Source organism: Thamnophis sirtalis, unplaced genomic scaffold (assembly GCF_051295495.1).
Source record: "Thamnophis sirtalis isolate CommonGarterSnake01/CBP01778 unplaced genomic scaffold, rThaSir2_p1.2 scaffold_6, whole genome shotgun sequence".
Taxonomy (NCBI): Eukaryota; Metazoa; Chordata; class Lepidosauria; order Squamata; family Natricidae; genus Thamnophis; species Thamnophis sirtalis.
In genome coordinates, this window is record NW_028261386.1 from 3,563,455 (window position 1) to 3,579,755 (window position 16,301).

General features: G+C 46.6%; 1 protein-coding gene across 1 annotated transcript in view; it reads left to right on the forward strand.

Moving 5' to 3' along the window:
• The first annotated feature begins 248 nt into the window (after positions 1 to 248).
• Positions 249 to 16,301, forward strand: part of DHRS11 (dehydrogenase/reductase 11) — a 37,039-nt gene continuing 20,986 nt past the window's right edge. Inside the window, exon 1 of the mRNA XM_087717123.1 lies at positions 249 to 643. Within this exon, the coding sequence (XP_087573249.1) occupies positions 512 to 643 (132 nt within the window). The 5' untranslated portion in view covers positions 249 to 511. The remainder of the gene's footprint in view (positions 644 to 16,301) is intronic.

Sequence of the window (16,301 nt, forward strand, 5' to 3'; positions counted from 1 at the left end):
AATTAATATTTAAGGTATTAATGAATGAATGTATTAATATCTTAATTAATATCTTAAGGCTGGCTCAGTCCCGGGCTGCAGAGGAGGGAAAGGCACCAGCCTGGCAGAAATGCAGGCGCCCGGGCAGGTCGGGTCGCCGGCTGGGAGGAGCCTCGGGGCTGCCCCGATCTTCGTCCCCTTCCCACGCGTGGAATCCTCCGCCGTTGCCTGGCGCTGCTCCCCGGGCGGGAGGCGGAGGCGGCCCCAGCCGCTGGCCAAAGGCAAAGGGGAACTTTCAACCCTGCCCGGGGAGGGGGCCGGGGCGCTTCCCCGCCTCCTGCCGGCTTCCCTCGCCAGCCGAAGGGCGAGGCTGCCCTTGGAGAAGGAGGCAGGCAGGCGAGTGCGCCGGTCGGTTCCTCCGCCTCCTTCGCCGGACGGGCTCCAGCGCTTCGGGGCAGGGAGGGAGCCAAGCAGGCAGGCAGGCAGGCAAGGAGGCACGCAGGGGCCGGCAGCCGGCGCGGCTCGGGGGCTCATGGAGCGCTGGAAGAACCGGGTGGCGTTGGTCACGGGCGCCTCGGTGGGCATCGGAGCGGCCGTGGCTCGGGCGTTGGTGCAGCACGGGCTGAAAGTGGTGGGCTGCGCCCGGAGCGTGGACAAGATCGAGGTAGGCTGGAAGGGAGGAAGCGAGGGAGGAAGAGAAAGAAGAACAGAGGGTAAAGAAGAAGAGAAAGGGAAGGAAGAAGGAAGGAAGGAAGGGAATAAGAGAAGGAAGGAAGGAAGACGGAGGGGAAGAGAAGGGAGGGAGGAAGAGTGAATGGGAAGGAAGGAAGGGGTGAAAGAAACAAAGAGGAAGAGAAAGGGGAGATGGACGGAAGGAAGGAAGATGGAGGGGGAGGGAGGAAGAGAATGGAAGGAAGACAGAGGGGAATGGGGAAGGTGGGAGTGAAGGCAGAGAGGGAGGGGGAGAGAAGTGGGGAGGAAGAGGTAAGGGGAAGGAAGGGGTGAAAGAAATAAAGGGAGGGAGGGAGGAAGAGAGACAGGAGAAGGAAGGAAGATGGAAGGGAAGGAAGGAAGGCAGAGAGGGAGCTGGAGAGAAGGGAGGGAGAGATTGTGAGATATTAAAATCCAATTTTTATGCTCACAATTCAAAAGACGAGTCTGGTTCACAATTCAAAAGTTTTTATTGCAAAGAAATTGAATAAGCAGTTGCAAGCGCGGCCCCCCAGATTCTTCCCCATGGCTTGAATACTAGGAGCGCAAAGACAGACTTCAAGTAATACAATTTATACCTTTCTAAACCATTATGCCTGACGCCTAAAGAAGAAGCGCCCCCCCCCCAATTTCTTATCTGTGCTTCTTTTGTTATTTCAATTTAGGAGGCTGTTACCAATTGGTGTGGTTGTCTGTATTTCAATGTCAAAGGAATTTTAGGAAGTCCTCCTGTTTTGACTTTACTGCTTATATTTGTGCTTAAAATTTACAATCAAGAAAAAATAGCTGTGCGGAGGGGTGTGTGCGAGAAACAGGAGCATTTACAAAGAAAGGAATGTCAGAGACAGAAGGAGCGAAGGAATGAATGAATGGAGGGAGGGAGGGTGGAAGGACCAACGGATAGAGAAAGAACAAAAAAAAACCCAGAAAAGGAGGATGGATCCTTCTTTTTTGGAGGGGAGTGGGGGGTCTCCTTCCTCTTTTCCGCTGGGAGAAGGCCCTAAGGCTTCCAGGGAGACTTCTGACATCCCTCCCTCCCATCTTAACAACGTACCCCCCCCACTCCACTCCAGGCAACCCAGAGCTGGCTTTCTCTGAGCCGTGGGCCCTGCGTTCTTGCAGACAAAGCTTCGGAGGATGGATAGGGGAAGGTTTGGGGTGCATATAGGGACCAGGAAGGGGGGGGGGGGAAGAAGAATATTACTGACTGGAGAAATCTAGGTGTGCCCCTCCCTCTATGGGTGGGTGGGAGGCGCCCCATGGCTTCTTGCAAAAAACAGGGGAGAACCGGAGAGATCCGGAGGTTGTTAATGGGGGGTGGGTGGGTTAAATAGAAGGAAACAGCACCATTGTTCTCGAGGGGCTGCCCCTCTTTTCCCCTTTGTTGGAGGGAGGGAGAATTTAGAAATCTGGAGAACAATGACCCCCCCTCCTCCCTTTTACTCTTTGTAGGGTCCTTTTAAAAGACGCCGTTCTCTTTGGAAATAATTCCAGAAAAGAGAGGAGAGAGAGAAGACAGGAAATAAAGCCTTTATTTCTACCCCATTGTGCTGTCAGGTGATATAGGGGGGGGGGCACCCCTGGCTGAGGAGTCGCCCAGAAGTCCTGCCGTATCTTGCTGATCAAAGCATGACACTCACTTTCCTCCCCTCCTCCCAGCCGAAGTGCAGGTGACAGCGATTTGCAGAAAGAAAGTGACACCTTAGGACAGTTTAACTGTTTAACTGTTTAATAAATTTATAGGCCGCCCAATCCCGAAGGACTCTGGGCGGCTTACAGAAACACACTTCCAAAATAAAAATTAAAAATCGAGAGAATAAAAGCAGAATTAAAAGGTCACACCATACACTCAATCTAGGCGGGGCTGGACCTCATTCATGAGGTCAACAGCCCCGGGCCTGCCGGAAGAGCCAGGTTTTAAGAGCCTTTCGGAAGGCCGTGAGAGTGGGAAGGGTCCGGATCTCCGGGGGTAGATCGTTCCATAGGGTCGCAGCAGCGAGAAGCCCCTTCCCCGGGGGGTGGTCACCAGACGGCATTGTCTGGTCGACGATACCTGGAGAAGGCCCACCCTGTGTGATCTTATCGGCCGTTGGGAGGTATGCAGCAGAAGACGGTCTCGCAGATATCCGGGTCCTAGGCCATGTAGGGCTTTAAAGGTAATAACCAGCACCTTGAAACGCGCTCGGAGACGGATAGGCAGCCAGTGCAGCTCACGGAGGATAGGTGTAACATGGGTGTATCTTGGTACACCCAATATCGTTAGTGACAGCTAACCTTTTTCTAAAGGTGTGCCAAAATGGTGTGTCCGCGCGAGCTATCGCAGGCACACGTGTGCCTGCCCACCTGCACATGTGCGCACAACCCTCCCCAATGCGCATGGGAGATTTTGCCCCCCCCCAGGCTTTCCTGAGGGCCGGGGGAAGCTGTTTTCGCCCTCCCAGGGCTTCAAGAAAGCTTCCGGAGACTGCGGAGGGCAAAAACCGGCTTGACCGGAAGTTCAGGAATGAACTTCCAGTTGGCCATTGGGCCAATTTTTCACCCTCCCCAGACTCCGGAGGCTTTCCTGAAGCCTCGGGAGGGCGAAAATGGCCTCTCCCCCAGCCCTCTGGAAGGCTGAAAACCAGCTGGCCGGCGCATGTATGCGCGCTGGAGCTGAGCACTGCCATGCCAGCAAATATGGCTCCGTGTGCCACCTGTGGCCTTAGGAAGTGTTCCCCCCCCCCCGTCCCCGTTGTAGTTCTTCAAATGTCTGAATGCCTGCTTTAATTGGAAATCAAAGCCAAGTGTTTCTGACCAGCGGAAGAATTAAGACAATTGAAAGGGAAACGTTTGGAGTGGTGATGGAGGACCTGTGCGTGGCAGAGGTGGCACGCAGAGCCCTCTCTGTGGGCAGACACGCCCTTGCCGGCTGCTCTTCTGGTTTCCAGCACGCATGCTGGTCTTTTTTCAGAGCGCTGAAAAATGGCATAAAAAAACAGCCAGAAAACCCACCTTTTGGGGGGGATATTTTTCGGCCATTTTGGGGCCAAAAACTGCTCAAAAAAACAGCCTGAAACGGCCTTGAGAGACAGCTTGAAAACAGCCCTAAAAATGGCCTGAAAATGTCCCCCCAAATGCCCCCAAAACAGCCAGCCAGCTGCTCTCTGGGTTTCTGGCATGCACACCTGCATGAATGCACGTCACGGTTTGGGCCTTCAGTGCCGAAAAGATTCACCATCACTGATTTGGAGCATCGAATTTTCTGCTAGAGTGTCCCAGCTCGCCTACTTTATTTCTTGCTTTAACAGCCTTATGGGCACACTGGCATCCTTCAGATGTTTTGGAGAGGCAGGTTGGTCTAATGCAGTGTTTCTCAACCTTGGCTACTTGAAGATGTCTGGACTTCAACTCCCAGAATTCCCCAGCCAGCATTTGCTGGCTGGGGAATTCTGGGAGTTGAAGTCCAGACATCTTCAAGTAGCCAAGGTTGAGAAACACTGGTCTAGCGGTTAAGGTGCCAGGCTAGGAGACGGTGAGTTCTAGTCTCGCCTTAGGCATGAAAGGCAGCTGGAGGACTTTGAACCAATCAGGAGATGGTGAGTTCTAGTCCCTGGTATGAAAGGCAGCTGAGTGACTTTGGTCCAATCACCAGGAGGTGCCGAGTTCTAATTCGGCTTTGGGCTTGAAAAACTGGCCGGGTGACTTAAGGCCAGTCATTCTCTTTCAGCCCCACCAGTGGTGGGGCTTCAAACTTTTTTAGAACCTCTTCCGTAGGTGTGGCCTGCTTTGTGGGAGTGGCTTGCCAACCATGTGACCAGGTGGGAGTGGCTTGCGTGCCATGTGACTGGGTTGGCGTCGCCAACTGGTGAAACTCACTTAACAATGCTCTTGCTTAGCAACCAAAATGTTGGCTCAGAAAGTTTGGAAACGGACTTCCGGTTTGCGCGTTGGGCCATTTTTCACGCTCCGGAGGCTTCGGGGAAGCAGCCGAAAAAGAAGGCCGAAGTCACCTGGCCAGCTTGTGCATGCACCCTGGAGCTGACAGGGCAACGCCCCGCGTGCCCTCACAAATGGCTCCGGTGGGCATTGAACCAGATTAGATCTGGCTCCTTTTCCAATTGCAACTTTTCATCTCATCTCATGCCTGATTTTGATTTGCATCTCTTTAATTATTTCCTGCAAGGGCTGTGTTAACTTCAACTGACTCATAAGACACTAAATTCCACGAGGAAATACAGACCTTGCTCTGCTTTATAGTTTGTGTTCTTTCTGGTTTAATTTTAATTAAAATGAACCAATCCAGTTTGCAGTTTTGGGGTGTGAATATGGCTTGTTTCGGGCCATTGCGGTTAATATTGACCACTGCTTAGTGGCTAATATTATTATACAGGTAGTCCTCAGTCTACGACCACAGCTGAGCCCCAGATTTCTGTTGGGAACCAGTGAGATATTTGTTAAGTAAGTTTCTCCCCATTTTATATCTTTTCTTGCCACCGTTGTTAAGTGAATCCCTGCAGTTGGTAAGTTAGTAACACGGTTGTTAAGTGAAACTGGCTTCCCCATTGACTTTGCCTGTCAGGAGGTCGCAAAAGGGGATCACGTTGCCCTGGGAAACCGCAACGGTCGTAAATATGAATAGCATCTGAATTTTGATCGCTGGAGAATGTTGCGAAGGTTGTAAGTTGTGAAAAACAGTCATAAGTCGCTTTTTTTCAGTGCTGTTGTAACTTTGAATGGTCACTAAATGAACTGTTATAAGTCGAGGACTAACTCGTACATCTGTTTTTTGCATGTCATCTTATTATCTAAACCCTTCGCCCAATACTTTTCAAAGGAAAGAAATGCTAAATTAAAGCAACTGGGGATCTCAACACAGGATCTTGGAGAAATTATGTGCTGGATTGGTTATATCTGTCTTCAGTTGGGAGCTCCCAATTCTCCCCCTGCAAATTTTATCCAATTGCAAGTAGTCCTCGTCTTACAACAGTTTGTTTAGTGACTGTTTGAAATTACAATGGTATAGTTGTTAGGAAAGCTCCTTCGGGGGCAGCATCCACAGCCACTCGGTCTTGTCGGGATTGAGCACGAGTTTGATGTTTCCTTCCTAAATGTAAAACTTTGAGGCAATTGTAGATTTTGCTTTAGTTAAAAATGTCAACTCATAAAAGCAAGTTTCTTTTGAAACTTGGCTCGAGGCTCATGAATGGATTAGGGTATCCTTTGGAAACCTGACCAAAAATATACTTGGAGTATCAGGTATACTGATTAGGGGACTGGAGACTAAAACATATGAAGAACAGTTGCAGGAACTGGGTACATCTAGTTTAATGAAAAGAAGGACCAGGGGAGACATGATAGCAGTCTTCCAATATCTCAGAGGTTGCCCCAAAGAAGAGGGAGTCAAACTATTCTCCAAGGCACCTGAGGGTCAAACAAGAAGCAATGGGTGGAAACTAATCAAGGAGAGAAGCAACTTAGAACTGAGGAGAAATTTCCTGACAGTTAGAACAATTAATCAGTGGAACAGAAGTTGCCTCCAGAAGTTGTGAATGCCCCAACACTGGAAGTCTTTATGAAGATGTTGGATAGCCATTTGCCTGTAGGGTTTCCTGCCTAGGCAGGGGGTTGGACTAGAAGACCTCCAAGGTCCCTTCCAATTCTGCTATTGTATTGTATTGTATTTGCAAATTTGCAAACCGGTAAAAGATCTGTGGCCTTTAAGCGACTGAGCATTTGTCATTTGTTGAAATGCGCCGTGTTTGAGGAGTATTTAAGCCAGAGGTCAATAGAAGATTTTCTCCCTGCATATGTTTCTGCACGTATTGTGTTTGTGTGCTTTTAAACTTTAACAAGGTGGGTTAAAATGTTTTCATGGCAGAGTAGCAGATTGTGCTGATTGTCTTTCTAACAGAATAACAAGAATTGGAAGGGACCTTGGAGGTGTTCTAGTCCAACCTTTTGTTCAAAAAAGGAAAAAAAAATACATCGTTTCAGACAAATGGTGGCCCAATAATGTTTGAAGAGCAAAGGATTCTAGCTGAAAATGAATAATTGCTATATTTGGAGCTTAGATTTCACACGAACAGTTCTTCACAACATTTGCTTATTTTAATTGATAACCCTGTCTTTATTATTTCTGTAAATAATTCAAGGAGAATGAATATGCCGAATATTCCTTCCTCCGGCTATTTTTCCCAGGACAATAACCCTGGGATGTAGGTTGGGCTGAGAGAGAGTGATTGGCCCAAAATCATCCAGCCGCTTTTTAAACCAATTAGACTAGTGATGGCAATTTTTTTCCAGCACCAAGTGCCCAAGCCAGAACATGCATGAATGTGTGCGCATGACTGCGCACGGGACGGAGCATGCCGAATGTCCTTTTATAAATGGAGCCTTTAAAAAGTGACAACAGAGAGTGAGCCTCTGAAACAGTGTTTTCCAAGCTTTGCTAACTTATCAACTTCAGCGATTCACTTAACAACGGAGGCAAGAAAAGTCGTAAAATGGGGCAAAGCTTACTTAGCAAATGTCTCACTTAGCAACAGAAATTTTGGACACAATTGCAGTCATAACTTGAAGACTAAGTGTATTATTTATTTAAAAGACATTTTTGCAGCTTCTCCACATTTGGTGATTAACCCTCCACCCCTCTTTAATTGATGCTATTTTGAGTAAGGAAGAAATCCTAGAAAATGTAAGAAGGCCCTTTTTTTAAATCCCCAGAAACCTAGGCTCCTGTTCTGACCGAGGGTTCCCCAAAAAGCACCAGGCAGAATCCTGGTCCCAACAAAACCCCTTTTATTAAATGAATGTGAATTCCTCTCATTCCCCTTCAGCAAGGCCTGGAAAACAGTCTTTCAAAGGTGAATTTATGGCCACAGACCTTATCTATGTTGGAAATCTGCCATGTGAATATTTTCTAAATGAGATGCTGTGCAAGGAAAGATTTGGCACAGAGTCTCTGAGATTCAAGGACAGATCTTCACACTCCTGAAACGAATCTAACGAAGGACCGATCGAACGAATTGTTTCCTGCAAAAGCCACTCCCCTTTCGCTCCTCTTTTATGTCCTATGGGAGGGGCCAATCATCTTTCACTTGTGTCTTTACTTCCAAGTCCACCCTGATTTATGAGTTGTTCTTTTCTTCTGGCAGCTCTGCGCAGGCGCACACTGGGAACAGGCTCCAGCTGTTCCTCTGCCTCACTGCTGTCTAACTCCGAAGGCAGCTGAGAACTGCCAGATGGCCCTGGCCCCCTCTCTGCCTCCGACGCAGAGCCCTCGTCCGAGCCTTCCCCAGCTTCCAGGACTGGCCCATGTTCCTCCCCAACCTCCTCACTGTCCGACTCTGCTGCCAGCTCTTCTGGCCGCTGGCCAGCCACAACAGCTCCAGCCTCAGGGGTTGCTTGCATAATTTGTTTGTTTGCTTATTCAATTCATGTAGTCCTTCCCTTGATGCACGACGCAGAGCGATGTATGCAATTAAAAAACAAAAGCTGCGGAAAATGAAATCTACAATATAATCAAGCACACTGCAGCCTGAGGCAGTTCAGAGAACCGAAGGCCATAAATTCACAACGGGCTGCCACTGAATTCTCATTTTAATACCAGAGAAGTATTAGATATATGGGTAATTAGCTGCCTTGCGTTCACTTCCTTTCCGTGTCGAATGTAAATTAAATCATGTTTTGCTTTTCTCCTTGATGGATCTCTTTTTTTGTGGGGGGGAATACAGCTCTCTGCCTCCCTTTCTCTCTCCGAGGTGATGGCACCCCAAAAGTTTTACAGGTTGTCCTCAACTTACGACCACAATGGAGGTTAATTAAGTACCACGGTTGTTAAGGGAATCCAGACTACCCATTGATTTTGGTTTGTCAGAAGGTCACCAAAGGGGGTCACGAGACCCTGGGACCTTGCAACCGTCATAAATACGAGGCAGTTGCTAAGTGACTGCATTTTTGATTACTTGATCATGGTGGTGTTAGAAGAAATGTCCTTCTGGGTTCAGCTCCAAGTGGGGAAAAAGACACTGGAGACATGGAGGCTGCTTGGAAAGATGGTTTTAATGGTGGACAGGACCACATGGCTTGAGCCCTGAACAGAAAAGGTGATCACATGCTTCAGTGTTGGTGGAGAAGAAGAGAAGGGCTGAAGGAGGGGCTTACCAGGCTTTTTATAACCTCTTTAGTCCAACCTCTCTGTTTCCTGTTCCTGTGTAAGAAATGTATTCTGATTGGTTGTCAGACTCCCATGGGGCCATGCAGGGAGCTACTCTCTAGGCTGTTTTGAATACAGGCATGAGTTCTCAGATGCCATGTGGAGAGTTGAGTAATATCCCTTCCCCCTACAGCTGCAGTGGGGAAGTCTTTATTATGTAAAGTGGGCTAGCCTGGCCTTCTCAATGGCCTATTGACAAAGTGTGGATGGGCAGGAAGCTACAGGGAGCTACTCTGTCTTTTAAAGCATGTTTCTTTCTTTTCACATTCAGAGAAATATTCTGCCTTTTCAATATTTCCTAGGATATTTCATTTTTCTGGGAGAGGGCTGGATGATAACTTCCCACAGTCGTAAGTGTGAAAAGCTGTCACTTTTTTTTCAATGCTGTTGTAACTTGGAGCAGTAGTTACTAAATGAATGGTTGTTAGTCGAATAGAAAGGAATGAGCTGGAAGGGACCTTGGAGGTCTTCTAGTCCAGCCCCCTGCTCAAGCAGGAGAACCTGTACCATCTCAGACCAGTGACTGTCCAGTCTCTTCTTAAAAAACCTCCAGTGATGAAGAACTCACGACTTCCGGTGGCAAGCTGTTCCACTGGTTAATTGTCCTCACTGCTGGGAAGTTTCTCCTTAATTCCAGGTTGCTTCTCTCCTTGATTAGTTTCCATCCATTGTTTCTTGTCCAAAGCCTTCTGGTGCTTTGGAGAATAATTTGATCCCATCTTATTTGTCAAATACTGGAATCCTGCTATCATATCACCCTTAATTCTTCTTTTCTCTAGACTGGCCAAACCAGATCCTGCAACCGTTCTTCGTAGCCCCTCCCTTCTCTTTATCCTCTTCCTTCTTCATTTCTTCCCCTTTTCTTTTTCCATTCCTCCTTCTCTTCTTCCATCTCTTTCCATTTTCCCTTTCTTCTCTATTCTTTCCCTTCCTTCTCCATTCCTTTCCCTTGTTCTTCCTTCTCTACTGCTTCTCCTTCCTTTCTCCCTCCTCCCTTTTCATCCGTTCTCCAATCTTTCCCCTTCATCTTTCAGTTGTATCCCTTCCTCTTCCTCCTCCTAATCCTCCTCCTCCTCCTAAGGTGGAGCTGTTGCCTCACAGTCAGGAGGTTGTGAGTTCGATACTAGGTAGAGGCAGATATAAGGTCTCCTGCTTGGGCAGGGGGTTGGACTAGATGACCTGCAAGGTCCCTTCCAACTCTTAATCTATTATTTCTGTTACTCCTCCTCCTCCTCTTCTTCTTCTTTTCTCCTCCTTCCCCTCCTCTTTACCCTTCTCCTCTTCTTCCTCTCCTTCTCTTTCCCTCCTCCACTTCTCCTCCTCTACTTCCCCTTCCTCCATCTCCTTTTACCTATCCTCCCTTCTCCTCCCTCCTCCTTCTCTTCCCCTTACCTTCTCATGCATTTCCTTTTCCTCCTCCTCCTCCTCCTCCTCCTCCTCCTCCTCCTCCTCCTCCTCCTCCTCTTCCTTCTCCTCCTTCCCCTCCCCTTTACCCTTCTCCTCTTCTTCCTCTCCTTCTCTTTCCCTCCTCCACTTCTCCTCCTCCACTTCCCCTTCCTCCACCTCCTTTTACCTATCCTCCCTTCTCCTCCCTCCTCCTCTTCCCCTTACCTCATGCATTTCCTTTTCCTCCTCCTCCTCCTCCTCCTCCTCCTCCTCCTCCTCCTCCTCCTCCTCCTCCTCCTCCCCCCCCCTCCCCAGGCTTGCAAATTCAGGGGAACAACAATTTCCCCTCTGGATTTGCAAATAACAACTGGTAACATTTTGCGACTGGCATTGAACTGTGAAGTGGTTATGTATGTTGCTGTTAATTTAACCAGGCTGTTAAGGAGAAATTGTCAACATTAAGTCATTTATTAATAACCTCCTCCTGCTGGGTGGTAAGATTCTCCATAGGTTGCCGAGGGGGCCCAGGGAATTCCTAGCGGAAAGGTGTTACTTTCCCCGTGCATGGCTCGCATTGATCTGTGCATGGATCTGCGAGAGCCATTTTCATTTTGGACCATGTGATGCAAGATTTGGGAGCCCAACTAGATTCATGGAGATTCGGACGAAGGTTCATAATGTGGCCAAGCTCTCTAACTCTCCTGGGGCTCAATCGTGCTAGGTTTATACAACGTCCTACCTCACAGTGTTGTTGCGAAAGGGAAAGGAAGTCGCCTGAGAGCAGCATGCATTCTGCTGTGAAGCCCCTTGCAGGAAAACAGCTGGAAAGCAAGATGTTTTTCAGTGTTATCAATGGGGCAAGGAAATGGTGCTTCTCAACATCTGGGATTAAAAGGTATACTGGCAGGAACTCACCCCTGCTTGGAAACCGGATAAGCAGCCGCCCGGCGGTCATTTAGCCCAACCCCTCCTCAACCCAAGACTCTTGCAATCGTCCCATGTCTGAGTGATGGTCCTTCTGCTTAAATCCCTTTCCTGCATCTGTCTGCTCTACCACCAAAATAATTCCTTTCACAGGTTGTCCTCAATTTATGACCATTTGTTTAGTGACTGTCAAAGTGATTACAGCACTGAAAAAAGTGGCAACCAATCCTTGCTCTTATTCATTCATTTACTTACTGTATCTTGGAAATATATATCTCTATATCTATCTATCAATCTATCTATCATCTATCTATCTATCTATCTATCTATCTATCTATCTATCTATCTATCTATCTATCTATCTATCAATTTGTTGTTGTTGTTGTTAGTTGCGAAGTCGTGTCCAACCCATCGCGACCCCATGGACAACCTTCCTCCAGAACTTCCTGTCCTCTATCATCCGCTGGAGTCCATTTAACCTCATGCCGACTGCTTCTGTGACTCCATCCAGCCTCCTCATTCTCTGTCGTCCCCTTCTTCTTCTTTTGCCCTCCATCTTCCCCAGCAGGAGGCTCTTCTCTAGGGAATCCTTCCTTCTCATTCGGTGGCCAAAGCCATTGAGTTTCCTCTTCAGGATCTGGCCTTCGGAAGAGCATTGGATTAGTAGCACAGTGGAATTACCATGTTTTTCGGAGTATAAGACGCACCAAGGTTTTGAAGAGGCAAATAAAAAAAAAAAGTTTTTGCACTCTACAAACTTCCCAAAAATGAGCCAGTTTTTTTTTCCTTCAAAAAAAGGGCATGAATATCCCTTAGGAGGCTTGTAGAGTGTTCCGGCGGGGAAGGTGGGGGGGCAAAAATGAGCAACAAATAGCCCAGTTTTTGTCCAAAAAAGGGCATTAGGAAGCTTATAGAGTTGTGACTTTGACAGTCACTAAACGAATGGTCATAAATTGAGGACTCCTGGGGCTAAGGGGAGCAAAATCGAGCAAAAAAACGGCCCATTTTTGCTCATTTCTGCCCTCCCCAGCCCCCAGGAGCACTCTATAAGTCAAGGTGGATCTCCTCTAGGACTGACCGGTTGGATGGCCTTGCAGTCCAAGGGACTCAATGCAGGAGTCTTCTCCAGCACCAGAGTTCAGAGGCCTCCATTCTTTGGCCCTCAGCCTTCCTTATGGTCCAACTTTCACAGCCATCCATTGCAACTGGGAAAACCAGAGCCTTGACTAGACACACCTTTGTTGGCAGGGGGAGGTCTCTGCTTTTTAGTGTGCTTGTATATTTGTGTATAACTTGCATTCATTCACACCATTCTTCTTGCAAAACCTCAACTGCCTTGGACTTTGCTTCGTTAATTTTACAATCCTTCCTCTTTGTTGCATCATACTGCCTATCATTCATTGTAGATCCTGGGGCCAGCCAACAGCATTGCATTATCTGATAAAAACCACACGAATCTTCTTCCAACACACCTCCTGCTATCACCATAAACAGATCTTTTATATTTAGTCACACAAGGGCATCAGATAATTAAGGGGACATCAGGCGTCTTTACCCTCGGCTCAATGCTGAACAACACGTAACCCTCCATTTATGACCCCTGATGAGCCCAAAATGTCTGTTGGTAAGCGAGACGGTTGTCAAATGGGGTTTGCCCCATTTTACGACCTTTCTCACCACCGTTGTTAAGTGAATCCTTGCGGTTGTTAAATTACCATAGTAACAATCTGGCTTCCCCGGTGACTTTGCTTGTTAGAAAGTCGCAAGAGGGGATCGCATCACCCCGGGACACTGTAAACCGTTGTAAATATGAGTCCGTTGCCAAGCACCTGAATTTTGATTACGTGATTATGGGAATGCTGCAATGGTCGTAAGTATGAAAATGGTCATAAGTTACTTTTCCCGGTACCGTTGTAACTTCGAATGGTCACTAAATGAAACCATCGTGAATCGAGGACCAGCTGTACCCATTAGGCACTCCACATACTCTCATTCATGTCCTACTTTCATTATAAAGATATTCCTCAATTTACGACTGTAATTGAACCTGGAATTATGGTCGTATGTCATTGCAATTGTAAGAAGAGGCATTATGTGGCTGCACCTGATTTTTTGGGGACATTTTTTTGTGGCAATTAAGTGACCATAGCAGTTTTTAAGGAAGGTCATTAAATGAATCCATTTTATGCCGTAGGCATTTTTGGCCGGAAACTAGAAGTACCATATTTTTGGGAGTATAAGACACACCTCCCCCCCAAAGAGCATAGAAATGTTGGTGCATCTTATACACCGAATACAGCCATTTTTGTCCTCCCAAAGCCCCACCCCCACATCCCATTTTTACGAAAAATGGGTGAAAAATGGGGCGTTTTTCACAAAAACACAGGCATTTTTGCAAAAAATGGCCTGTTTTCTGCCCGTTTCCCCCCAAAACGGGGGCGTTTTTGCCTTCCCCCAGCCCTGCTGAAGCCTGTAGAGGGCTTCTGAAGGCCGGGGAGGACAAAAACTTTTTTGTTTCTTACTTACCTCTTTGAAATCTTGGGGCATCTATACACCGGTGCGTCTTATAGTCCGGAAAATACGGTAATTGGAATTATGATGGGAAGTCATTCCATAGGTCTGTAGAGATTCCTCAGTCATCCAAGTGATAGTTGTCCCGAAGGAGCTTTTTATTTTATTTTTTCCAGGAGGCAACCGGACTTCCTTGTTTTTTGCTTTTTTTTTTTCCTTATCGTTTTTTAGGTGTTTTTTTTTTTGTATTTTTTTTTGTATTTTTTTACTATATTCTTTTTTTTCTATTTTTCTTATTTTATTCTCTTTTTTTATTTTTATTTTAAATGTGTTTTTATTTTCCATTTCTTTTTCATACAGTCACATATATACTGTGCATAACCGGGCCCATATAACATTACACAATAAACACAGCCATCCCTCTTGTCGGCAATACCCCCCAAAATAAAAACCCAATGTACCTCTTCAACCCTCCATACACCCTTTCTTTCGCCCCCCCTCCAACTTCCCTTCTTCCCTCCATCATTCCCCTCTACCCTACTTCCCCTCCCCCTCTACCACTCCTCTCTCCGGATACGCTCCCTCCCTTCCTCCTCCCCCTCCCTCCAGTCCTCTCTCCCACCCTCGCTACCCCTCTTTCTTCTATCCTTCTACTCCTCCCTCCGGTGTATTTCTACAATCTATTAATATATTCAGCTTGTCCTATTTTTACAGTGAAATTAAAGAGCAACAGTATACAAGTGCAATCACGTTACTTTAAAATCTAGCACATAATATATATCCCCCCCTCCCCCCTAAGCTTCTTCCATTCCCTACCATCGTGTCAGAGCCGAAGAACCTTCGTGGATGAGAAGTGAAATGTCTTCAAAAGAAAAAAAAAACAAGAAAGTCCAGTTGCCTCCTGAAAAAAAAACACCTTTGCGAGCAAGTCATTACATACCTCGTAAGTTGAGGTATTACGTGGGCAGAATTGATGGTTTAAAGCAGTGTTTCTCAACCTTGGCAACTTGAAGATGTCCGGACTTCAACTCCCAGAATTCCCCAGCCAGCGAATGCTGGCTGGGGAATTCTGGGAGTTGGAGTCCGGACATCTTCAAGTTGCCAAGGTTGAGAAACACTGGTTTAAAGTTTGTTTGCAGATATTGTTAAGCAAAGAGTTCTTAAGGAAAAGCTGCATTCATTAAGGAAATCCATTTTACCCAATGGGCGTTTTTTCCCCTTTTTTTTGGCACAAATGCGTTTTGTGTGGTCTTGTTTTGAAAAGTATTTTAGCAATTTGTAAACTGCTCAGAGTCTCTGGGAGTCAGAAGGTATTTACAGTTAATAAATTATTATATTTTTTTTGCCCAAAATGTATTTATTCAGCAAGAAGTCATTTTCATCAATCAAAGACTGTTGTATGTTATCAATTAAATAAGAAAAACACAGTAAATCAAATACAGTAAAAACCTACTACGTAGCATTTTCTATCAAATAGCATCCAGTGCTAAAACCAAATGAACTTGAAATTAATTTTTTTCCCCCTACAGTTGACAATATACTTGAAATTACTTTCTTACCATCCCATAACTCCATCTTATCTTACAACATTCCTACTTCTTCTTCCTTCCTTCCCTCCTTCCTTCCCTCCTTTCTTCTCTCCTACTCTCCTACTCTCCAGTTAATAAATTACAGTTCATAAATTATTACGTTTAATATTGCATAGTGCGGCAGCCCACAAACAAGCCAATGCAGTCCAAGGCTGCATAAGCAGAGGGATAGAATCAACATCATGTGAAGCGTTAATACCACTTGTAATGCCTTTGTAAGGCCACACAATTTAAAAAAGATGTGGAGGCTCTAGAAAGAGGGCAGAGCAGAGCAACAAAGAGGATTAGGGGCCTGGAGGTTAAACCACGTAAAGAACAGTTGCTGGAATTGGGAATGTTTAGTTTAATAAAACAAGGACCAGGGGAGACATGATAGCAGTCTTCCAATATCTCAGGGGTTGCCACAAAGAAGAGGGAGTCAAACTATCCTCCAAGGCACCTGAGGGCAGGACAAGAAGCAATGGGTGGAAACTAATCAAGGAGAGAAGCAACCTAGAAGTAAGGATAAATTTCCTGACAGTGATAACAACCAGTGGAACAACTCGCCTCCAGAAGTTGTCTTGGCTTCATCACTGGAGGTTTTTAAGAAGAAATTGGACAGCCATTTGTCTGAAATGGTATAGCTGTGATGGCTACACACAGAACCATATTTGCTGGTATGCCAACTGTCAGCTCTGGCACACATGTGCGCCAGCCAGCTGATTTTTCAACCTCCCAGAGGACCGGGAGAGGCCATTTTCACCCCCCCCCCCAAACTTCAGGAAAGCCTCTGAAGGATGGGGAGGGCGAAAAACGGCCCATCGGCCCAACCGGAAGTTCAGGAATGAACGGCCCAACCGGAAGTTTGGGACTGAACGGCCCAACCGGAAGTTCGGTAATGAAGTTATAGTTTTATGCTTTCTGTCTTCTTGGCTTTATTCTAAATTTGGTGTTGAGTCGCCTTAAAGCAGCTGGCGTAGATTTAATCCTGATATTCGCACACTTCCGTACGGATCCATCACCGCCTC